General features: G+C 48.3%; 7 protein-coding genes across 7 annotated transcripts; 4 read left to right on the top strand and 3 right to left on the bottom strand.

Annotated features, from left to right (window-relative positions):
* Positions 1-5,356: 5,356 nt before the first annotated feature.
* GGS25DRAFT_469440 (FMN-dependent dehydrogenase-domain-containing protein) lies at positions 5,357-7,908 on the bottom strand. Its single transcript, XM_049259143.1, has 5 exons — positions 7,615-7,908; positions 7,443-7,556; positions 6,067-7,356; positions 5,826-5,899; positions 5,357-5,701 (listed from the first exon to the last, which is right to left on the bottom strand). Exons 2-5 carry the CDS (start codon positions 7,471-7,473, stop codon positions 5,609-5,611), a joined length of 1,488 nt encoding a protein of 495 aa, XP_049121221.1. The 5' UTR covers positions 7,474-7,556; positions 7,615-7,908; the 3' UTR covers positions 5,357-5,608.
* A 1-nt stretch (position 7,909) lies between these two features.
* GGS25DRAFT_469437 (uncharacterized protein) lies at positions 7,910-9,265 on the bottom strand. Its single transcript, XM_049259142.1, has one exon. It carries the CDS (start codon positions 9,116-9,118, stop codon positions 8,330-8,332), a length of 789 nt encoding a protein of 262 aa, XP_049121220.1. The 5' UTR covers positions 9,119-9,265; the 3' UTR covers positions 7,910-8,329.
* A 2,898-nt stretch (positions 9,266-12,163) lies between these two features.
* Positions 12,164-13,624, top strand: GGS25DRAFT_469432 (Thioesterase/thiol ester dehydrase-isomerase). The gene is made up of 3 exons (XM_049259141.1): positions 12,164-12,446; positions 12,533-12,581; positions 12,649-13,624. Exons 1-3 carry the CDS (start codon positions 12,327-12,329, stop codon positions 13,407-13,409), a joined length of 930 nt encoding a protein of 309 aa, XP_049121219.1. The 5' UTR covers positions 12,164-12,326; the 3' UTR covers positions 13,410-13,624.
* Positions 13,625-13,646: 22 nt separating this feature from the next.
* GGS25DRAFT_23411 (RNI-like protein) lies at positions 13,647-15,952 on the top strand. Its single transcript, XM_049257044.1, has 3 exons — positions 13,647-13,969; positions 14,038-14,416; positions 14,484-15,952. Exons 1-3 carry the CDS (start codon positions 13,798-13,800, stop codon positions 15,679-15,681), a joined length of 1,749 nt encoding a protein of 582 aa, XP_049121218.1. The 5' UTR covers positions 13,647-13,797; the 3' UTR covers positions 15,682-15,952.
* On the top strand, positions 15,953-18,131 carry GGS25DRAFT_23359 (uncharacterized protein). The gene has a single exon (XM_049257041.1). The coding sequence runs from the start codon at positions 16,224-16,226 to the stop codon at positions 17,880-17,882; it is 1,659 nt and encodes a 552-aa protein (XP_049121217.1). The 5' UTR covers positions 15,953-16,223; the 3' UTR covers positions 17,883-18,131.
* A 218-nt stretch (positions 18,132-18,349) lies between these two features.
* Positions 18,350-19,350, bottom strand: GGS25DRAFT_512335 (succinate dehydrogenase ubiquinone iron-sulfur protein-like protein; the record flags this gene model as incomplete). Its single annotated transcript, XM_049262781.1, has 3 exons — positions 18,350-18,670; positions 18,748-18,899; positions 18,972-19,350. 3 exons carry the CDS (start codon positions 19,348-19,350, stop codon positions 18,350-18,352), a joined length of 852 nt encoding a protein of 283 aa, XP_049121216.1.
* A 1,761-nt stretch (positions 19,351-21,111) lies between these two features.
* On the top strand, positions 21,112-22,724 carry GGS25DRAFT_469423 (protein serine/threonine phosphatase 2C). The gene has a single exon (XM_049259140.1). It carries the CDS (start codon positions 21,276-21,278, stop codon positions 22,488-22,490), a length of 1,215 nt encoding a protein of 404 aa, XP_049121215.1. The 5' UTR covers positions 21,112-21,275; the 3' UTR covers positions 22,491-22,724.
* The last annotated feature ends 247 nt before the right edge of the window (positions 22,725-22,971 follow it).

Raw genomic sequence — 22,971 nt, 5'->3', positions numbered from 1 at the left:
CTACATATTCTGATAGTTTATACATAATAGGTAGGTACTAGGTATGTAAGATAGGACAGCTCTTCGAAAGCAGTGAAGATATTCGCCACTTAAAACACCTTCATCTCATACTATGTATCTCATATCCCATAACATACTTTTGCGCATGGCTGGGAACTCGTCCGATAGTTGTCAAAACGTGCAGTGGTCTCAAACTATTGGGGTCCGAGCAAATTCGAGCACCCTTCCAGCCTACCTAGTACTTACAGCTTGAGTCGTTTGCTTTTTGACAGGCGGCCTTGAATAGTAATCCGATTATTAATTTCCACGACTTTGGCTGTAAGGGTTCAAGACATATCTCGCCCTACATACCTACAGAAGTACCTACTGTGCTACCGTACTACATCATCTCCTCACGACGAGATCAAATATCTTCCTTTTCTGCCGAAGGAACCAGTATAGAACGTTGTATAAGTATCTACAGATCGAGCCACAGCGTTTAATAATAAGATCTAGGCCTTGGCGACCTTCAATAGCCTCGCTGTCCCCTGGTACAATACTTCGCCGCATCCCCTACCCATGTCTGCGGTGCAGCAAAATGGATCGATTTGCTATCTCTGAGTGGGCAAAAATAGGCACGCTTTTTTGAACCGCCAATGCACGTAGTAGACGATCCGCGTACGATCCTCATGAAAGGAACTTCCCGTTTGGTTTGGACCTGGATCGATTCCTTTCGTGATAACCACCGCATTGCGCATTGCGTCACATCGTGCTGTGGTTAGTTAGGATAGATAGGGCCTGGCTGCAGTTCACACAGCCCGTAGCCTCTCTATGTTACTATGTCAGGTATGTTTCATGTAGGAACTCGCCGAGCGCATCAAACAGCAGTTCCCTTTCTTTCGCAACTTTCTTCCCATATCAAGCGGCGTAGCCTCAGTTTGCTGCTTAGTATCGCCGAAGGAATAGAGATCGGCGCAAGCCACTCCCGCTAGGGGGCCATCCCGTTTAGTGACGCCATCATCGACGTGCTACCTACATACCTCATCCCTTGGGAGGGACAAGTTGACTATTGGATGCCGCCTTCATGAACTTAGGTCTATAATTATCAGTAGGCAGACATGTTTACACCCACTATGGAGAAACTTCATCTACTGATGTTATTGCCTTGACCGGGGAGGAGCGGTATCCTGTTACAGTGTATACATATGTAGGACTATTACGCGAACTAGGCAGATGATGGAGATCAAAGCTGATCCAGGCCACCCCATCCTATTCCCTTCGTCTTATACCGTCAGCCAATAGTCTCCTACCTACCTAATACACAGACCGGCCGTATATACATAGTCGATTGAGTTCAAGGGAGATAGATCTGAGGCTCCTGCGAACCCGTATGCTCGGAGAAATATGACATGGTGGGTGTTCACCAGAATCAGGCCAATCCAGGAAACTGGAAGAGCGTGCCCGCTTTGGCCCTCCCCCCCCCCCAGAGAGGGCTTACTTTGCGCCAACGATCTACAATAAAATGACACGTCTATTTTTACGGATACCGGCATCTCTTCAAGAGTACCAGAGATTCAACGATAACGAGCATGGGATAGTAGAATTACCATGCCACTATGGTGAAAAAAGAAAAAGGGAAAAAAAGAAAGGGAACCCCATATTTGATACATTTGGTACCGTGTCAACCGCTACCGCTTGTGTAATAGACAACTTCCAGTGGCTTCAATGCTATGAGTGTTCCTATCCGGATGCCGAGGCTGCATTTTGATATTTCTTCTAATTTCTCTTCGTCACCATGTGGCCTATCCAACCTACGTAGAAGACTATCTATGTATGTAGACATGCAAGTACTTGCGGCTACTTACTTTGAGATGCTTTCCACATCCGCTTCCAGATCTACTTCCTATTAACATTGATGTTTGTTTGCAGCGGCAGCCTCTCCCTCCGGGCATCGAGTAGGTAAGGTACCCATGGCAAAGGAGTCGCGATCCGACAAAAATGAAGAAGGCTTCCCGCCAATAGTCGGCGCTAGAGGCTACCAAAGCCAGGCGTATCGCGGTCTTTTTTTCATCACACAGCTGAGCCAATAGTTTCAGGTGTCAGCGTGCATAGTAGCATCAACACGCCTCCTCGCTAAATCGAGACCAGAAGACAAAGAACCGAGCTTCTTTTAGGAGAAGGCTGGGCAGGATTACCTACTTGACCAACATTTCTATTGTAATAGCTAGACAAAGGAAATTCAAAACAAAACTGTCCAGGTGTATCACCGGGCGTCAAACGATCCTCATCGTCTCCCATACCCATTGTAGTCATCTTACACCTACATCTTAGATGTCTGTCTACTGAAGGATTCTCTCTCTTTGATGACATGTGGAACCCAAATCCGGTGAGACACGTCCTTACACGTCTTCCTCATGGGGAAGACGCTGGCGAGAGGTAGCCAGTTCCATGACGTCCTCTTCCATATCTTCTACCTAACCTTAGTACTTTAGGTATGTTTCTTCACGTTTAGTGACTCTTCCGTTACCATGGGACCCCCCCTTTTTTTCTCTCTCTTTTCTGGTCATCAGGGTAAGTAGGTACACTTTGCTGCCAGGTGAGACATAGCAACCATACGGCATGCGGCCACGACAGGTCTCTGTGCCTTTGATACCACGTTTCTAGACCCCGAGGTAGCGCGATCTGAATGCGACGACCCGAGATGGCACAGGGTGAGAGTGAGACCCGTGTGTCTCGGGCGCGGATGTCGCGCACTGGGGGGTGTGGTGTGGTAGACCACTCCTAAAGAGTTTGCTTTATTCCTGCCGTCTCCCGTCTACAGCGGCTGTCCGCCATTGTCGCTTGACGGCCGAATCTCGATCTGGAATAGGCAGGAATTCGCGATCGGGAACGTCATCCAGGAAACTCTTTGTCCAGACCGGCCGAGACTGGGAAACCGAAAGCAAAAAGAAATTCCTCTCCTCCTGCCCCTCCTTTCCCGCGCCGCCCCTTACTTGCCGCTTTCGTGTGCTTGTGAGCCGGTGGATCTATGTATGTGCTGGTATCGGTCAGACCTACATAGGTAGCGTGGCTACTGCATGATATCCGCGTGCCTCTACTACATACGCCTAGAGCAGAAAACCCATATCTTTGGCTGAACTAGTCTAGATGCTCAACCAAATGTGCTCTGCTGGAAATCACAGTAGTACCATATAACCCCAGCTAGCTGTGACACCGGCACTATGGCTTTCGGGACGAATCTGGTGGAACGGTTTCAAAGGGACGATGGCGTCCTTGCAGGACACATTAACTAATCACGAGTGATATTAGCTGTGCGATCCTTGTGTGCCTCTTCAATTTTTGACCCAGTTCTGGGGGCCCTGGGACAGTCTGAAGAGGTGGATGCGTAAAGGCGTAGCATACATAAGCCAGCTTCATGGGGATACACGTGGGAGATTGATGGAAATTGGTAGCATCTTATTAATTAATGATATACATGTATATTCGTCTAAACGTCAAGTACTAAAGCAAATAATACAAGCCAATTTCGTTGAACATGCCGAGTAACTAGGTATACATCGAGGAACTCGGCATACAACTTATGAATTGCGTTGAGTGCCACATCAAATAGGTATGTATCGAAAAATTGAACAGACGTGTAAACTTCGTGGTTTATATCTCCACGATTGTCCCTTTTCCCTCATTTCTACGAGAGGTTGCGCGATACCTCCTAGCACGAAAGCTAGCTTCGCCATCCAGTAGATATCGAAATTGCTCTCCACGGAAAGAATCGTGGCACACCGAACAACTACCCAGATAGAGGTCGCACACGGGGAACCCTACGCTTAGCTGGTCCAATGTGTGGTTTGTATCTATCTCGCTGTCCAACCTCGCGCTTGAAGAATAGGGGGTAAGTAGGTGAGTGACCCTCTGCTGAGTGAGACCCAGCGGAGTTTCGCGACTCAGCGGACTTGCGGGCTTCGATACATTGGTCCCCGCATAGCGTCTAGGCGACCTCCGCATAGGTACTCTTCAACTTCTGCTAATTCTGAAGTACACCTAGCAAACCTCCTGGTGTTCACAGACCATGACACAGAAATACTAACCTCCTATATGCCTACCTAGTACCTAGTACCTACCGAGTTGGTTTCTAGAGCTGAATCTCCTTACACTAGGGTCGATAGCCTTCAAAGGAAGTTTCCCCCCTTAGGTAAACTGAAAATGGTATCTTGTGATAACTCTGGGACGTGTCTAAGAACCTCAAAACATATCACACTTACCAAGAGTTCCCTGCCTTCAGCTAGAAGTATGAATCATACCCTTTTCTATCCATCATACTAGTCTACTCATAAACTTATCATCATTGCATCCAGCTGATCATTATCATTCAGTAAAAACTATGAGGACACAAGATAGGAAACTTTGGGGGGGGGAAGCGATTGCTAAAGCTTGGCGTTCCCTAGATACACACCTGATACACGGTGTCTTCCAAAGCATCAGACTTTGCGTGAGTTCAGCCATCTACCATGATCGTGAAGTCGATATCTCTATTTAGGGGGGTCGTCATGGGCAATTATGATTGCCATAAACGGACAAAATAGCCACATTTAGCTTTTGCTTAGGTATCTCGGCAGCCATCCCCCAAATAAAGCCAAGTATTCTGAGTAGTCATAAGAATACATCGCCAACTAGACGTCGAGCGCCTATGCTATAGACTTGCAAACAAGGCACGAGGACAGCGGCCGTGACGATATCCCAGGTGCAGCTCCCACTTAAGCTTTTCGTCTATATTCGCGATATGCTCGAAACTTGCGCTCCCCTCGTGACACTCATAATACTATGCTAATACATCTCCCTCGCTCCTTTTCATTATTCGAAGCTAGGGAGCGTTCGATGATTACGAAGCCAAGCGTAGGCCGAGGCCACTAGCAAGCTCGGGCGCAACGCTCGAGCAACATAACATGTACGCAAGTATTTCTCGCAGCGCAGCAGAGAGCTGGAAAAGTGTTCTGTTGTTCTAACTAACCTAAGGATGGATAGACCTGCCTACCTAGGCAATTACGTAGGTTTTTAGGGTTAGTAAACTAGGTAGGTATCATGATCGTGAGACAACCAAAAACCTGGGGAGAGGGAATGAATGGCAATTACCAGACAAGCATGTGAATTTCTCGATCTTTCCATCCCTTGGCGACAAAAGTACCTTGCCTTCCTTACCTTAGGTACCTACTACCTATGGACCATCGAACCCGAGGGACCGGACGCCCCGTTTGACTGACACCACCACGCAGTGCCGGTATCTGGGTATTCACCCCGGATTTTCTGCAAGCCAAGCAATTTCAGCAGAAATTCCTACCCAGGTAGATACCACCAATGCATGTGATATACATAGTATGAGATCGTTGGTAGTTAGTGTTGAAAGGTATATAGATATATGGAATCTCTAATCATCGCTATCGAGCCATGCTAAATTATATCCAAAACTGAAACAAGCAGATAACTACCCAAACAAACAAGCAAACACATATCTACCTACCACCACTCCACCCTAGATACATACCTATTCTAGAAGAATACAAAAGTTCCTAAGCAGGGGATAGATCTAGAATCCACCTGGGACCTGGGCTAGTAGATACCTAGGCAGACATGTTCCTCACAACTTCGACCTAACCTTATCCCACAGCCCAAAGTTCTCGAGCCCGGCCCCTCCGTCGAATATATCCCTTTCGACCTTCCTCGAGTTGATCTGTCAGAAGTTAGTAAACATATATCCACAAGCCAGCCAGCCACATCCCCGCTCCCCAGGCTAGTAGTTATAGTAAGGGGTAGCTGGGGTAGGGAGGCATCGAATTCTGGGGATTCAGACTCACATGTCTCGGCCCCAACTCGCTCACTTTCTCCACCCCGAGCAGCCTCATACACGTCTCGGTTTCTGCCTTCAGAACTACATTACGCGTTCATCGTTAGCAAGAAATTCAGACCCCGATGAATGGGAAGTGCGAGAAAGGTATGTAATAACATAGGTAGGTAGGTAGGTGGGCGGATAAGCAAACAAACAAATAAGCAAATAAGCAAATAAGCAAGAAGCAAAAGCCAAAAAGAAAAACTCACTCTCCAGCACCCTCTCGACGCCCCTCTCCCCGCCCGCGCCGAGCCCAAACAGCGCCGCGCGTCCCAGCCCCACGCCCTTGGCGCCCAGACACAGCGCCTTGACGACATCGGTGCCGCGCTTGATGCCGCCGTCGACCCAGACCTCGATGTGGTCGAAAACCTGGGGGCAGTACTTGCGGATCTCGAGCAGCGTGTGGACGGCAGGCGGCGCCGTATCGAGCGCGCGGCCGCCGTGGTTTGATAAGATGATGGCCTTGACCTGCGGCGCGTGACGGGCCGCCAGCAGCGCGTCCTCATGCGTCTGCACGCCCTTCAGCACGATCGGCAGGTCTGTGTGCTGCTTCAGCCACGCCAGCGCCGTCTTCCAGGTGAGGTCGGACGCGGTGCCCCAGAAGAGCTGCTGGCCGACACCGCCACCTCCCGGGCGGCTGGGCTCGTCGGCTCCCTTGACGCCGGAGGCGACTTTGACGGCGCTCTTGAAGCTCTGGCGCTCGTCGAGCTCGCGCTTGCCGGGGACGGGGGCGTCGAGGGTCAGGCAGATGAACTTGAACTGGTCGGGGAGGGCGTTGATGCGGCGCAGCATGGCCTCGCTCTTGGCGCGGTCCTTCTGCACGTACAGCTGCCACCCGAACATCTGGCCCGGTTGTGCGTCCGCCACGATCTGCTGGGGTGTCATCGACGCGTTGTTCGAGATGATCTGCATCGCGCCGAACTTGCCGCAAGCGCGCGCGATCCCGGCTTCGCCGTCCGGGTGGCCTAGCCGCGCCATCGCCGCCGGGGCCACGAAGATGGGGACGTCGACTTTCTGGCCTAGCAGGGTCGTGGAGGTGTCGCAGTTGGTGCAGTCGACGAAGACCCGCGGCCGTAGTAGGATGTCCCTGTAGACAGCGTTGTTAAACGACTTGGAAAACGTGTCGTCGCTGGATGAGTAGTAGTACGCCCATGCCTTGTGGGGCATGCGCTTCGTAGCCACCTCCTCGATCTCGTCGAGATTTAGCAGGTTCTCCATCGGAGGCGGGCCCTCATCTTCCTTCTCTTCCTCTTTGGGCTCCGTGTTGTCAGTTTGGATCACAGTCTCGGGATCGACCTGACCCAACTTGGCTTCGGGCTTGAGATTCTCCTCTAGTGTTCCCGGAGGATGTATAGGGTCATACTCCTCCGTCGCATCCCGACCTGCGAGCTGTAGGATAATCTTGGAACCTCCCGGATGGGATGTCAAGAAATCGGTCACGTCATAGACATGTCCGTATAGTATCACCCAGCAACTCTCGGGTGACGTGTGCTTCACGACTATTGAATAGGTACATATAATGTCAGTATGGCTGTAGGCAATAGTGATAAACATTAGAGCGAGCAATTGGGACTTTTCTTCTCACCTTCCTGTGCACTGATAAGCTTTCCCGACATCTTCAAAAAAACACTGCTAGATACGCAAGTACACCTTTCTTATATTCTATAACATAATCTAATTGAGAAGCTCTAAATACTTTCTTTGTTTACCTAGGTGAGTAAAATGCTGGAGTTGAGAAAGCACAGCTAAGTACTAACCTTAGGTAAGTTAAAGTAAGTAGGTACATAGTAGAGGTAACCTGGTTAGTAGCTTTCTTTCGGTAGTATTTAACCCGTGATGATCCGGAGGCTGATCGGCTAGTCGAGTTAGAAAGGGGCCCCGGCAATTACTACATGGTATTACTACTCTTAGGTCCCTATTGGTTAAAGTATCGTGCATATATGTATAATATGTCTGCGACTCTGCGGGTACGGAGTGCAAAGAAATTTAGTTTCTTTAAACTTTCTTAGCCCTCGAGCTAAATTACCAGCCAAGTTACCAGCTAAGTTACCACTTACCTAATACCTATCTGTTAGCTCCAGGGCTGTCTACCACCCAGGCCCACCCTACTAGGTAGCCTCTAGGTAGTTAACCTTAGCATGCAAGTTCAATGTTATAGAACAGAACATTGAATATCTGAAAGTAACTTGTTCACGAGTTATGTACATTCAATGATTCCTCCTCTTGTACAATACAAGTAAGTCGTATGTACCTATAGTACAGGAGTGTAGCAATATTCTTCAATGCCGATTTCGTGAAATGACCCTCTCGGCAGAATGATGCAGCATGAAAAAAACAAGGGGGGGAAAGGGAAAAAAGGGAAAAAGAAATCCTGGTCCCAATACCAACTTAACAGGGACATTCAACTGAACTGAGCAGCCAATAACTGCAACTATTCTCCTGATACTGCTGCATTGCCATTTATGCAACTACTTAAGATGGGAATCCGACCATCTTAATCCAAATCTCCTGTTCCTTGCGCAGGATTTCACGATCCCTTTGACGCAGCTCCTCGAAGCTGAGTTTGCCCGTAGGCATCGAGGTAGAAAGGCCGTTCTCCTCGAGTATATTCATAGGAATGCCAACGAAAGTGACTAGATTGTCTGGATGGGTCACCGGGGAGGCTGTATGGGTTGTAGTGATTGGAGTACTATTCTTTGGGAGCATGGGCTGCTCGACAACTGCCTCCTCAACTTGCTGTACTAGGGAGTATACTAACGAGTGCACCGGAGAGTAAGGTGGGGATTGCGCCGGTGAGTGTGCCGGTGAGGCTGTATGGGTTGTGGTGATTTGAGTGCTGTTCTTTGGGAGCACGGGCGTTGAGGAAGGCTGCTCAACAATTGCCTCCTCAACTTGTTGCACTGGGGAGTATACTAATGAGCGCACCGGGGAATAAGGTGGGGATTGCACTGGGGGTTGCGCTGGAGAGGCTGCATAGGTTGTGGTGATTGGAGTACTGTTCTTTGGGAGCATCGGCTTCGAAGAAGGCTGCTCGGCAACTGCCTCAACTTGTTGCATTAGAGAGTATATCAATGAATGCATCGGGGAGTCTGGAGGTTGCGCTGAGGAGTGCGCTGGCGACTGCGGCTGGGCCTGTATCTCGTCTTGTGCCTCATGCTCAATCTGAACCTCTGCCGTGTTGTAAGTCTGCTGCACTTCCCGGGGCTCTTGAAATTGTGTCTGGCCATGCGGCTCTTGCTCCTGTAATACTTGCTGTGGCATCTGATTGTCTGCTTCCTGCTGCTGCTGCTGCTGAGCCTCTGCTGCGTAGTATGCCTGCCACAGCAGCTCTTGGGCCTCCTGTAGTTGGATTTGAGATGGTAGTGTCTGCTCCAATTCCTCTCCCTGCTGCTGCTGCTGCTGCTGCTGCTCTAGCTCTAACTGCTGCTTTAGTTCGCTCAGCGACTCATTCTGTGACTCCTCATCCGACTCATTCTGCGACTCCTCATCCGACTCGTCCAGCGACTCCTCATCCGACTCGTCCAGCGACTCATCCGACTCGTCCAGCGACTCATCCGACTCGTCCAGCGACTCATCCGACTCGTCCAGCAGCTCGTCGTGCTGCTCGTCGTGCTGCTCGCTGTGCTGCGTTTCTTGCTGCTCTAGCTCCATCTCCCGTTCCATCTCCCGTTCCATCTCCCGCTCTAGCCACTGGCCCAGCGACAGTGGCTCATCTAGCTCTTCGTTGTGCTGCTCGTCGTGCTGCTCTTGCATGTCACGCTGAATCGCAGACTGTGTTTCCAGTGCTGTTCCAAGGCCATCAGTACCAATGTGACCTGCCTAAGGCTGTGGTAGATGGGGTTGGCTAGACAAAGTTTTCGGGGAGACAGACAAGTCTCCTCCAGGCTCGAAGAAAGTCTCTTCAACTATCTTGACGTCTCTCTTGGTTGTAACCTCAGCCGAGTCAGCTTCTCGACTAGCATTGAACTCCGACGATACAGGAGATTGGAGTCCCGTACTTTGGACAGGCTGGAAATGTGCTTCAGCTTGATCGCGCTTGTTTTCCTGGATTTCGCGGCCCAAGGCAGATGGCGAGGCTGGACTGCTCATCTCAGGCACAGATCCAGAGAAAAGTGAGTCGTGAGTGGTGGATGGCGTAGCGTACGCTCCGTCTTCCTTTGGAGCTGTCCCCTGAGCCTCTCCTTTGGCATCACCAGAATCTTCTTGGTCTTCTCCAACCTTGATCTCATTCTCGAGACATCCAGATGCCATAAGATAATCGCCCTCACCCTCACCCTCATCACTCTTGTCATCATCACTCTTGTCCTCATCACTATTGTCTCCATCCTCATCCTCATCGTATTCACCCTCATAATATTCGCCGTTATCGCTCTCATCAAACTCACCATCAAACTCACCATCACTCGTTCCACTATCGCAATCAGACCATAACGATAGGAAGGTGGTTTCGGGAGTATCTTCACGAGCATTTTCAGAAGCATCGCCGAGGGTGGTGTTGAAAGAAGTATCGGAAGTAGTGTTGTCCTGTGTTTTTTGGGATATGTTAGCACTGAAACTTGTCACTACAAATCTCACAACAGGATGGGGGGCTAACCGAAGAAGAGCCAACCACAGGTGGGTTATCCATATGGGCAACCTGAGCTGCGTCGGTTACCAGACCACCAGACATCATCCATCGGTCCTCGTTCGCTTCCTTGATCGCCTTTGCATTAGGACGATCGTAGACGTAATCGTCGTCGAAAATGTGCGGTATCACAATCTCATACATTCGACGTCGTTCTTCGCGATTCTTTGACTCTTCAATTCGAGGGACATCGGCAAATCGTGATTTACCTCGTGCGTTGTCATTGACACCAGCTCCTGCTTCATCGTTGCCACTGACACCAGCTCCTACTTCATCGTTGCCATTGTGGCTCTGTCCGGCACATTCCATAGTCGTTACTGAATCCTGCGGCATCTCCTAGGAGCCATCGGGATGAGCTGTATGACCGAACTCTTCACTGTTATCTACTTCATCTTTTAATTTGATTCTCTTCCTTGAAGAATCATCCTGTTCGCTCATTCTCTTTTTGCCTTTGCTTTTGGCTTTGTCTTTGCCTTTAGATTTGTCTTTGGCTTTGCCCTTTGCCGTATCGCCAAACTCTTCATCTTCTAACTTGATTCTCTTGCTTGGGAGCTTCTTATCCGGGCCCTTCAATCTCTTTTTGCCCTTTGCTCCAGGCTTACGAGACAAGGCGCCACCCGGGGCAAAATCAGAGCCGGAATCCGATGTCAGGCTTGCGCGACGAGTAGCTGCGCGGCCGCCACGAGCTTTAAGAGAAGGCATCTCGCTAGGTATAATTCCAGTTGTATCGGAATGACCTCGTCGTTCTCGAATTATCGCAAGAGATTCTTGTTGAACTTGTTGAGATTTGGAAGGAGGGAATCAATTTCGTCTGATATGATGCGAAATACTTGTGTCGAAGAAAGGTTTAAGAGGGTGGTATAGAATGAATGGGTTCAATGAGTGTTTGCTTCTCTGTGGGTAATTGCGCGTGTTAGTATTTGTCATTGAACAATTGACTGTAGACAATTGATGGTGGATAATTGAAAGTGAACGATTGACAGAGGGTAATTGATGGGGGCGACAGTAATGAATGAATTGAGGGAGTTGGGAGTTGCAATTCGAAGAGGAAAGGAGTAGCTAAATGCGACTTTGCTAGGCCAAGTAAAATTTACTAGGCACCTAGCACCACAATCTGATGTAATATTGAAAATCAATTGATTGAGGGTGCTTCAAAAATAAATATAAGGTACTTACTTATGTTCAGAAGGAATAACTTTTGCGAGCACTCAAAAGTGTGCGTAATTGATCGATAGTGGTGGATAAAAAAAAAAGAAAGGTATTGAGGAGAGGAAGTTGGGAGGTTGTTAAGGAATTGGTTATGTGGGTAGGTAAAAAGAAGAAGAAATAAATTTTTCAATGTTGGCTTGATCAATTGATTGATTTGGGCGAAAGGCCAAGGTTCATACCTTGGGTACCTAGGCACCTAAAAAATAGACCACTTTGTTTTGTATTTAATTCTAAGTGATTTATCTTTATGTTAAAGGTTTGGTTTGAAGGACGAGATGCGAGATGGCAGAAAATAAATTATGGTAGTAAAAAGGGTGGTGTGAGATGGCAGAATAAGTTACGTCAGATCAGCTTTGAATAGGAAGGCGGTGTCAGCAGCACTCCATGATGATCTTGCTCAAATAGGTAAAGCTCACAAATTTCAAACCTCGGCTCGAGGAGCCAAGTACCTAGGGATTAAGTCGGTACAAAGAGTGGGAGTTCCTACATATGTCGCATTAAGACCTTTTGTACATAGCTCTTCGAACTAGCTATTGTAGAGCTATTGTAGTCAATCAGTCGATCAATTTTGACAATTAACTTATAACCCGTACTCCTTATAAAAATAATCCTTATTCATAAGAACTAGAAGTAAAAATGAGCGGTCCAGGAGCTGGGTTCGAATATCCTCCTACTGAGGTATCGTGGACGAAGCGCGATGTTTTGTTGTTTGCCAACACTATAGGTTGCACTTCTGATGAGCTTCACTTTCTCTACGTATGTTTATTAATTATAACTATAATTATAACTATAATACCTACTTCCTGGGGTACCTATGAATGCCCTCCTCTAACCAGTAGCAGGAGCTCGACCCTAACTTCTCGGTATTCCCGACCTACCCGGTTATTCTACGTAAGAAGCACAGCAATCATTTCTTCTCATTAAAGGAAGAGCAAATCATGACTAACTAATGATATAGCCTTTAAGAAAAATGAGACAGAAGTAATCGACTTCTATGCCGCGCAAAAGGCAATCAAGATTCCCAGCGTGCCCGACTTTGACTCGCGGCGCGTCGTCGATGGCCAGCGACTAGTCCAATTCCTGAAGCCACTACCCACCACATCCGCGGGTAGGAAGTTCGAGATGCGCACCAAGGTGCTCGGCGTTTACGACAAGGGACGGCCAGGTTCCGTCGTCGAACTACAGCAGGATCTAGTTGATGTCAGCACCGGCGAGGTCTACTCGCGCGCAATTGGCAGCACGTTTTACGTAGGGCAGGGCAACTGGGGTGGCCCCAAAGGTCCCGCGACGCAGAATTTCCCGCCGCCCAAGGGCAAGACACCCGACGTCGAGTTCGAAGTGCAATCTAACTCCCAGACCCCCTTGCTATATCGCCTGAATGGCGATTATAACCCCCTGCACGCTCACCCAGAGCCCGGAAAGAAGATGGGCTTTGGAGGCGTCATCATCCACGGTCTATTTTCTTTCAACACCACTTGCCATGGCTTGTTGGAGAAGCTTGGCGGAAGTGACCCGGCCAACATCAAGGAATTCCAAGCTCGGTTTGCGAGTCCTGTTAGACCAGGGGATAAATTGGTTACGTCTGTATGGAGAACTGGTGAGATGAAGGGCGAATGGGAAGAGATTCGATTCGAGGTGAAGGTTGCTGGCGGAAAGGTGTGTCTCAGTAACGGAAGGGCGCTTATGAGGGTTGTGGGAGAATCTAAGAGCAAGCTGTAAAACCAGACTTGAGCGATAGTGTTTGAATACTTTTTTTTTCTTTTTGGATATATGCAAGTTGTATACTATACTAAAAACTGGAAGCGATAAAAGCTACGTTGTTTGGCTATTCTGAGAATGAAGTTATTGGCAGTTGATTGTTGATTGTAAAAGCATGATTGGTAACAAGATATGTGTGACGCAGTAACAATTTCTCCCGTAACAAACTCAATTGTTGCCTGATGCCAAAACTGAAATCTCTAGGCAGGGCAGGTACATCCATAGAAAGCTACAATGGTCCTACTAGGTCCTGCATATTTCAGACACTTTCAAAGTTTCTTCCTTCCAGAAACATTGAATATACGAATATATCTATATCTGCAAATAGTTACAGCGAAACAATATTCCAATGGCTACCGATCCCAAGGTTGGTGACCGGGTATCCTATGATGGAGCTGTCTGCACAATCCGATATATTGGCCAGATTAGCGGTACAACAGGAAGCTGGCTTGGCGTCGAATGGGATGATCCAGCTCGAGGAAAACATGATGGTTCCCATAAAGGAGTGCGATACTTTACCTGTAAGTCTCTGAAGCTAAGAAGGAATATATGAATTGAAACGAAATAAATGAATTCTAAATATCAAAAGGTCGATCCAAGTCACCCACCGCCGCCTCTTTTGTGAGACCCACGAGACCCGCGGAGAAACCGCAGAGTTTCGTAGCGGCAGTTACTGAGAAGTACGCCGCCGATTTGGCCAAAACAGCTGTGATCAAATTTTCAAATAAAGTAGCAGAAGAAGTCGGGTTCGACAAAATCCATCGCCAGCAAGCACAGCTATCAGAGTTAAAAATCGTCATCGTGGATAGTTCGCGCATCGTATCAGCATGTGCTGAAGGCGATGAGCCCATCAGTCAGACATGTCCAAAGATAATCGAACTAGATCTCAGCCGCAATCTCTTCCGAGAGGCCGGTACGGTCGTGGACATTTGCTCAGAGTTATCTACGTTACGAAGCCTACGTTTGAAGTAAGCTACTTACTCGAGATACCATATCTATACATACATAGGTACTGGAACGCTAACTGATGATTAGTGGTAATCGATTTGAAGACATATCAAATGATAAAGGCCTCATTAATTCAAAAGACTCTTTAAAGGATATCAAAGATCTTGCCCTCGAGGAAACTTTCCTGAGCTGGGAGGAGATGTGCTATTTTGCAACCAAATTCGAAACACTGTCGACACTTTCAGCCAGCGCCAATCAATTCTCCTTTTTGCCAGAAACTCCTTTCTCGACCCTAGCATCTACCTTGGTATCTTTGAATTTGGAGTTCAATAACTTTACTAGTATCTCTGATCTTGCTAACCTTGCTGGCTTGACATCTCTCCGTAATCTACACCTCAAATGCAATGCCATCTCTGCCATCACCAATGGTACATCCGATGATCTGCCAGTATTATCAACAAGTATTAAATATCTGGATTTATCATACAACCATGTATCATCATGGGCGTTTGTCGACGCATTACCCACTTGCTTTCCAGGCCTAATATCTCTTCGTTTTTCTCACAACCCCATATACAACAACCCAGACCCCGAATTCTCCGCTCAATCTAAATCAGTCACCGAAGAAGCATACATGTTCACGGTCGGCCGCCTGGCAAACCTCAAAACTCTCAACTTCGGTTCCATTTCCCACTCCGATCGTCAGGATGCGGAAATGTTTTACCTAGCCCGTATTGGCAAGCACCTGGCCACAGTCCCGGAGAGCCAGGAGGCAGAAGTCATTGCCAAGCACAAGCGATATGCCGAGTTATGCGATCTCTACGGACCGCCTGTTGTTAACAGAAGAAAAGAAATCAATCCCGCTTTTCTGGAAGCGAGGTTAGTACATGTACAATTCACCTTTCACTCCGCCGGTAAAGTCGTGGAGAGGATAACCAGAATCCCGAAGAGCTTTGACATCTACACGGTGAAGGGGATTGCAGGCAACCTGTTTGGGTCTAAGCCGCTTGGCCTGCGTTTGATATGGGAAACAGGGGAATGGGACCCCGTTGCAGGGTTCGATGACGAAGTTGGAGATAGCAGCGACGAAGAAATGGAAGAGGAAGAGGAAGAGGCAGGCAAAAAAGGTGAAGTGGGTGATGCTGATGACCTGGGCCAGAGCTCCCAACCAGAGGCCAGGACAGGCAAGTGGGTCAAGCGGGAGGTAGAGTTGCCAGACGGGCCGCGGCAGCTTGGGTTCTGCGTTGATGGCTTGGAAGCAAAGATTAGGGTCGAAATACGGTGATGATGTATACACCCGGGCGTCCTGGCTTTCGGCAGTTTGTAGAAAACATGCTGGCTGAAACATCGACACAAGACAAAGTGCAGCATTCTTAAATCTGATCAGAAGATGACATATATGTACTTATCTATCTTTGTACATATATGTAGGTATCTATGTAAGTTTCAAGAGCTCCTAGCATAAAGGGACGATAAACCTTAGAGTTCCTTATAGATTCTAGCTGTTCAATCCGGAATACCTACCTATGTATGCACCAAACATATATCTGCGGATTTGTTTTGGTTGGTCTACTGCAGCATGTAGGTGCAAACAGAGTCATCTTGCAGAACTGACACAACAAACGGTATAACTAGCATTTGCCTTCCTGGATGCCACAACGCCAACACAACGATCATTTTATCAGATATATGTCACCATCCGTAGCCGATTTGAATTATTTCAGTTCACATACGTTTCCTCCGCATCTAAGCTCGTCCATTACTCACTCTTAAAGCTAGAGTACCCAGCATGAGCAATATCGACGGCACATCGGTAGCATCACCAATATGAGTAACCAGCAGACTGTTATCAGCGGCGGGGGAGTTGCCAACAACAGCACCGGCAATAGCCAGCATCGACAAGCTGGCCCCAGGTCGACGGCCTCACTACCCCAAACCCCCAACATCACCGTGCCTTCGTCAAAGCAACAGAGTCAGATCCCGCTACCACAGCACTTCGTCGTACGCCCAGGTGTTACCAAGCACACGGCATCAGGCACAGTGACAGTGCCAGGGCCGATCGTGCCGCTTGTGGCCGTGGACCAGCTGCCCGAGTGGATCGACTTGCTGGGCATCCCGCGCGAGCTGAGTCTCGAGCAGACCGTCGGCCTCACCAACCTGGGCACCATCGTCCGGAACCCCGAGTTCTACCAGGTGTACGTACACAGCGACAACGAGGCAGTCCCGCTAATACGAGCGTCGTCGAGCGAGAGCAACAGCACAACCATGACGGTTGCCCATCATAGCCACCACAGACAAATAGAAGACCCAACTCAACAAGCCCAGCAACGGCGTCGAGCAGATGCGGCCAGGAGTACGGGCTACCTCGTACCCATCGACACACACCCGACGGCCATAGCATCCGCACCGCCTTCCGCCTCCTCATCCACGTCGTCGTCGTCGTCATCCTCATCCTCGGATTCTCCTCCAAGCACCAAGCTAGACCCAATAGCAGCAGCAAAGGCCCTGGCCGCCGCTCGACCCCCCAAGCCCAGCCGAACCAAGAGCGCAAATGAGGCCGCGCAGCAGAGCAGCAAGGACATAGGCATGATACCGCACCTCCCCGTACCACCTCCCAGCAGCAGCAACAGCAGCAGCAGCAGCAGGCCCGGCACCTACGCCATGCTCCACTCCTCCATGCACGCCCCCTCCCCCTACACGATCCAGCACCCGGCCGACCACCTCCTGCTGCACCACCACCACCACCACTCCCGCGCCGCCAAGCCCTCCACCCCCACCCCAACCCCTGCCCGACGACCCACCTCCAGCACCAGCGGCGGAAGTAACAGCAGCCTCTACTGCAAGCACTGGTGCCACAAGGGCACCTGCCGCTGGGGCACGCACTGCCGGTACGCGCACGTGATGCCCGCGACGCCCGAAGGGCTGCGCGAGGTAGGGCTGCCGCGCCCGCCCGCGTGGTGGGTTGCCGCCGTGAACATGAGCATGGCGTTTGGTGCTGCTGCTGCTGCTGCCGGAAACCCGTACGCGTCTGCGTCTGCGTCTGCGTCTGTGCCCCAGCACCCCCACCTGGGTCTTGCGCTTCCGCACCATTTGCAGCATAACCTTGCTGGCGTTGGCACTGGGAGTGGTGGAGGAGGAGGAGGAGGAGGAGGAGGTGGCGGTGGTCTGGCGCACGCGGGGTTACCCGCCCACGCGCACCCGCATCATCCGCGGTATTACAGCGGCGGCGGGGGAGGGGGAGGGGGTAGTAGCAGTAAGAAGGCGCAGAAAGAGCGAGAGAAGGACAAGGAGAAAGAGAAGGAGAAGGAAAAGGAAAAGGGGAAAGACAAGGGGAAAGGCGTGGAGAAGGAGAGTAACACCGTTGAGGCAAGGCCTGGACCTGAGGGGGACCAAAGAGGGGCGGCGGAAGTGAAAGGAAAGGGGAAGGGGAAGCCGGAACAGCAGCAGCTGCTGCCAAAGGAGGAGCAGAAGTTAGTTGAAATCTAAAGGGGGAAAGTAAGTGAGCTTATGGAGGTGCAATTATTCATTCATTTAGTTATTAGCCGCATTGTGGATAGGGAGGGAGACATTCTCGATCTGTTAGAACATACCGACGTATGCATGTACATGATATCGTTGTCACTTTGACAGGATACATGAGCTCAGAAAAATCAAATAAATTAAATCCGAGACGCGCACAACTCCAACCATGCTGGAGAGAAAATAAGAACACGGCAAAAGCCGCGCCTAGACACGTAGTCGTATACAGGAGACCGCCCCAAGACGAGAATAATCAGTCCTGTAGGCATAGGTATCTCAACTCTTCTCTTCCGAGAATCTCTTTTAACTTTATACAATTAGTTCACCCTAGAACATCCAGCCTTCCTGATGAACACCCTGAATCTTTTATCATCCGTCATAAGCTCCAATCAGCTCTAATTTCCTTGGTCTTTCGCCCTAGCTTGAGACTCGATTTAGAAAGACATCTCCTTCTTGATCTCGGCAATGGCCAAGCCTGGGTTCAGACCCTTGGGGCAAGTTCGGGTACAGTTAAGGATGGTGTGGCATCGGTACAGACTCATTGAGTTGTCAAGGGCGGCTTTGCGCTCCATCTTCCTCTCGTCTCGGGAATCAGCTAGCCAGCGGTACGATTGCAGGAGAATGGCGGGGCCCAGATATTCTTCAGAGTTCCACCAGTACGAGGGGCATGATGTGGAGCAGCAAGCGCAAAGAATGCATTCGTATAGACCATCTAATTTTCTGCGCTCGGCTTTGCTCTGTCGGTATTCTTTTCCCTGTTGAATATAACCATTAGTATAACCAATTAAGAAAGGAGTAGTGACATGTGGCGACGGAAGTCTTTATGACGTACATCAGGTGCTGGCGTATCTCTCTGAAGATACGGCTTAATGGACTTGTATTGCTTGTAGAAATGCGTCAAGTCAGGGACTAGGTCCTTGACGACGTAGGTGTGGGGTAGCGGGTAGATTTTCAACTCGGCGTTTGTTTCTGTGGGAATACGGCCTGTTGACAGCTTATGTTAGTCGCATGTCTATGTTGAGTGATTAATTCTCTTCATTATCACATGTCACCTACACAAGCATGCCAAGGTATTTGTTCCGTTAATGTTCATGGCGCAACTACCACAAATGCCTTCTCTGCAGCTTCTGCGGAACGTCAATGTCGGGTCGAGTTCGTTCTTGATTCTGACTAGGGCGTCGAGCACCATGGGACCTGTCTTGTTCAGATCTAACGTGTATGTTTGCATTCTTGGCTTCTCCGTGGGGGTGTCAGGATTCCATCGATAGATTTGGAAGGATTTCATTCGCGAGTCGTTGCTTCCTTTTGGATTTGCTCCGATGGTTGATTCACCTAAAGATGCCATTGATCTCACGAATACTGAAGGAAGTATCGTTGAGCGTGGCATGGAGGTGGAGGCGAGCAGCCGCGACGACGTAGAGCGTAGAGCTGCCATTGCGGGCGAATCCGGAAATTCGGTGCTATAATAATTGCTTGTGTTAGGAGTGGGATGAATACCAGGATAAAATAAGTGTAGAGAGGTTTTTAGAAAATTATTCTTACCAGAGGAGGCTAGATACGTGGCGTAGGCAATTGAATGCTTAAGAGTTCAAGGTTGTAAAGAAAAATAAAGAATCGTGGTGAGTAGAAGGTTTAATCCTACCATCATCGATCTTTCCCACCTGGGCACTTTCTACTTTCCACTTTCCACCCGACCCGATTTGCCCTCGGCTATTGGCATGACAGGTTCCGGCCAATCACATGTATTCAATTAATCAACTCATCCGGCCCATCTTTAATTCCGGGCTTTAACATGCGGATGGGTCCTTCCATCACGCCGCATTTAAACTGTGCTGGTGACTAGTAAGTCAAAGCCACATTTCCGGTAGTTAAATTCAGAGAAAATGCAGCATGTGCGATGAGTGTCAACAGTAGTTACTGTGAAGCACTGTTACATCTAGTTCATCTAATTGGCTGAGAAGTACAGTGCTTTACTGTGTTTATAACCCTACTTCGCACATGATGCATTTTCTCTAACACTATTCTGATAGGTACTGGACCTATCTCAGATAAACCCGATTAACTCACATGCTAGGCAATCTGAAGCAGACCAATAGTCGACGACATAATTGATATCATTCAACGGCCAATGATTAACGCGCAATATCCATTACATTTCATTTACTAACATCGAAATTCCGGGCCCTTTGAGCCTTCAATAAACAACTAATACACATAACCTCTTGAAAACGGGTTGACTCATGACAACAACTAATGGCAAAATAGATACATACCTTTTCATTGTTCATGTGAATCGTTCAGACTGTCTAGACCCCAATATTTCTAAGCGAGACCTGATTGCGCTGCATGGGTATGAAATCCTCGTTTAGGTAGCCCATCGCCTCCTTCATATTGAGTCCAATATAGGAGAATTTCCTTGATTTCCTTTTTAGGTCGCCTGAGGAGAAAGACTATCATGTTCGTCTTTGCTCTTTCTAAGCACCCTTCTACGTGATATATAGGTGTACCATTTCGAGACAACTCAGACTTCCCGGGAGGCCAACTGAGCGAATTGCTCCTGCCACTGAGACTTGGGTGCGGAAAACATTACATCATCAAAAATTACGTTTCGGAAGGTGGACAAAATTCTCGCGATGGCACTTTTGAGATGAAAAAAGTATAGGTTACAGCTGCCAATCCTGAGGCTGGAGAAATACGTAAGATCTGGTGAAGCGAATTCTTAAGAAGAGAACCCTTTTTGAGTCGTAGTAAAAGGAGAGCTCCCATTAGTTAAAATATCTAAAAGTGGATTATATATGTAAAAGTCGAAGGTTTGAAGAAGGCGAGATTCGAACCGTTGCTACTGCTACTTTGTTTAAAACTGCCTAGGGTACCTGATAATATGACGTCAAAAGAAGGTACAGATCACAAGAAATAACTTGAATGGGCTATTTTCAAATTAAAATTTATGCCAAGCGCAAATCTACATATGTAGGCATTCGCAGGTTATTTGAAGCTGATGGAAAGAACATATTACTATCAAATATTCTTCTGCTGTGGTACATACATAACTTAAGTACGATACGTAACACGTGCCGCAACTACGTAACTAATACTACCATGTACCTATGTACATGCATGTATGTCTACTAGGTATTAAACTCACGTGCAACTGCCCAGCTAACATTTATCAATTTTTTAATACCAGGCTGTATTTGCCTCAACATAGGTAAGATATATTGTACCTATAAATCAATTCTTGCAGACCAATGAATTACTAATGGATGAGACTCGTCAGCAAGGTTAGGGGTATAGCAATAAACACAAAAATTTACCGTCTGTGGCCGCTGATGGAAAGCCACCTCCTTGATCTGAACAACAATGCTCTCGATGATACATAATGGAGTACCATTAAGGTCTTTTATGTTGACCCAGGCCCAACTGAGGCCTTCTCACCTATTTTCACCTCTCTTACGGCAAAAGAATCACTGTATGCGTGCCTTTTCTGCACAGCCTATTCTATGGTCACAAGAACCAAAGCCACCAGCAGGCTCTGCGCGCAAATTCACATATCATGTTGCCGCCTCGTTTACTGCCAAACATAAGAACTTCGATCCGGCGACAAATGTGTTCCACTTCAACCCTTATAATCACATTCAGCCACAGAAGAAACGCCCCAAATCGAAACGCCCAGCTAGTGGGCAAGATGCCTTCTTCATAAGCCGCCTAGGTGACACAAATGCGGTAGCATTTGGCATCGCTGACGGTGTGGGAGGCTGGGAGAACAGTGGGGTTGATCCTGCAGATTTCTCGCATGGCTTCTGCGACTATATGGCCTCGGCAGCATACGAACACAAACCAGAGACGGGCGCGTTGCCGCTAACACCTAGAGCGTTGATGCAAAGAGGATACGACGATGTATGCAAGGATGGTTCTATCGGCGCAGGGGGTTCTACAGCATCTATCGCTATCGCTAGTGAGGATGGCCATCTGGAAATAGCCAACCTAGGCGATTCAGGGTTTGTGCATCTACGCTCGAATGCTGTACACGCATATTCGGAACCGCAGACTCATGCCTTCAACACACCATACCAGTTATCCATCGTACCAGCCAGTATGCTCGCACGCGCTGCAGCGTTTGGCGGGGCTCAACTGTGTGACAATCCCAGAGACGCCGACGTCACACGACACACATTAGAGCACGGCGATGTTCTCATCATCGCGAGCGACGGACTGTGGGACAATCTTTTTAATCAAACCATACTACGCATATCTAGTCAGCTGATGACTAGTGTTGGCGCTTGGAAGAAAAGTGATGGTGGTGTACTGGTTGCCGATGACTTGAAACAATTCACCCAAAACCAAGACTCGACTACACAACAGCCGCTAACACTCCAGAGTGCACTGGCAGTGCATATTACGAATGCTGCCAAATCAGCCAGCATTAATGGGCGAACTGATGGGCCATTCGCTAAGGAGGTTCAGAAATATTATCCTCAAGAGAATTGGCATGGTGGCAAAGAAGACGACATCTGCGTGGTGGTGATGATTGTATCCGAGGATGGGAAATCCGAAACGATAAACAGCAAACTATGAGACTGCTACAAACATCAATGAAAATGGAGTCATGAGAACAATATGACATAGATCACTTGGTGTCAGAGAAGGCGAGAAAAGGACTATTAGAACCGTCAAGCAAGTCCTCATAAGTTGGTGTGCATAGCTGGCGTTGCATGCAAATATGTAGATTCTAGAGCTCACGCCGAAGAAAAGAAGATAATATGGAATAAAATAAAATCAAAGTAGAAATAGAAATAAAATGAGAGATCATATAATATTCTTCATTAACAGAGATTCATAGAAACCATATTCATAGATGCTAGTAGTCTAATGTATGTCATCCATATATGCTTACATAGAGCACTTACAGTAAGGTATTCAATGTTGTTAACAACATTCCCTACATGGGTGAATTAGTTCAAATGTTACTACTAGGTATTGTACCTAGTAGGTAACTAATAGCCCTGGAGTATTTAGGGTAGGTACCTACAGTACATGTAGGTATCCTAGCTTCCCC

Source organism: Hypoxylon fragiforme, assembly GCF_022984875.1.
Source record: "Hypoxylon fragiforme strain CBS 206.31 chromosome Unknown GGS25scaffold_1, whole genome shotgun sequence".
Classification (NCBI taxonomy): domain Eukaryota; kingdom Fungi; phylum Ascomycota; class Sordariomycetes; order Xylariales; family Hypoxylaceae; genus Hypoxylon; species Hypoxylon fragiforme.
Note: the sequence above shows the minus strand (reverse complement) of the source record. Positions and strands in the feature narration are given on the sequence as shown.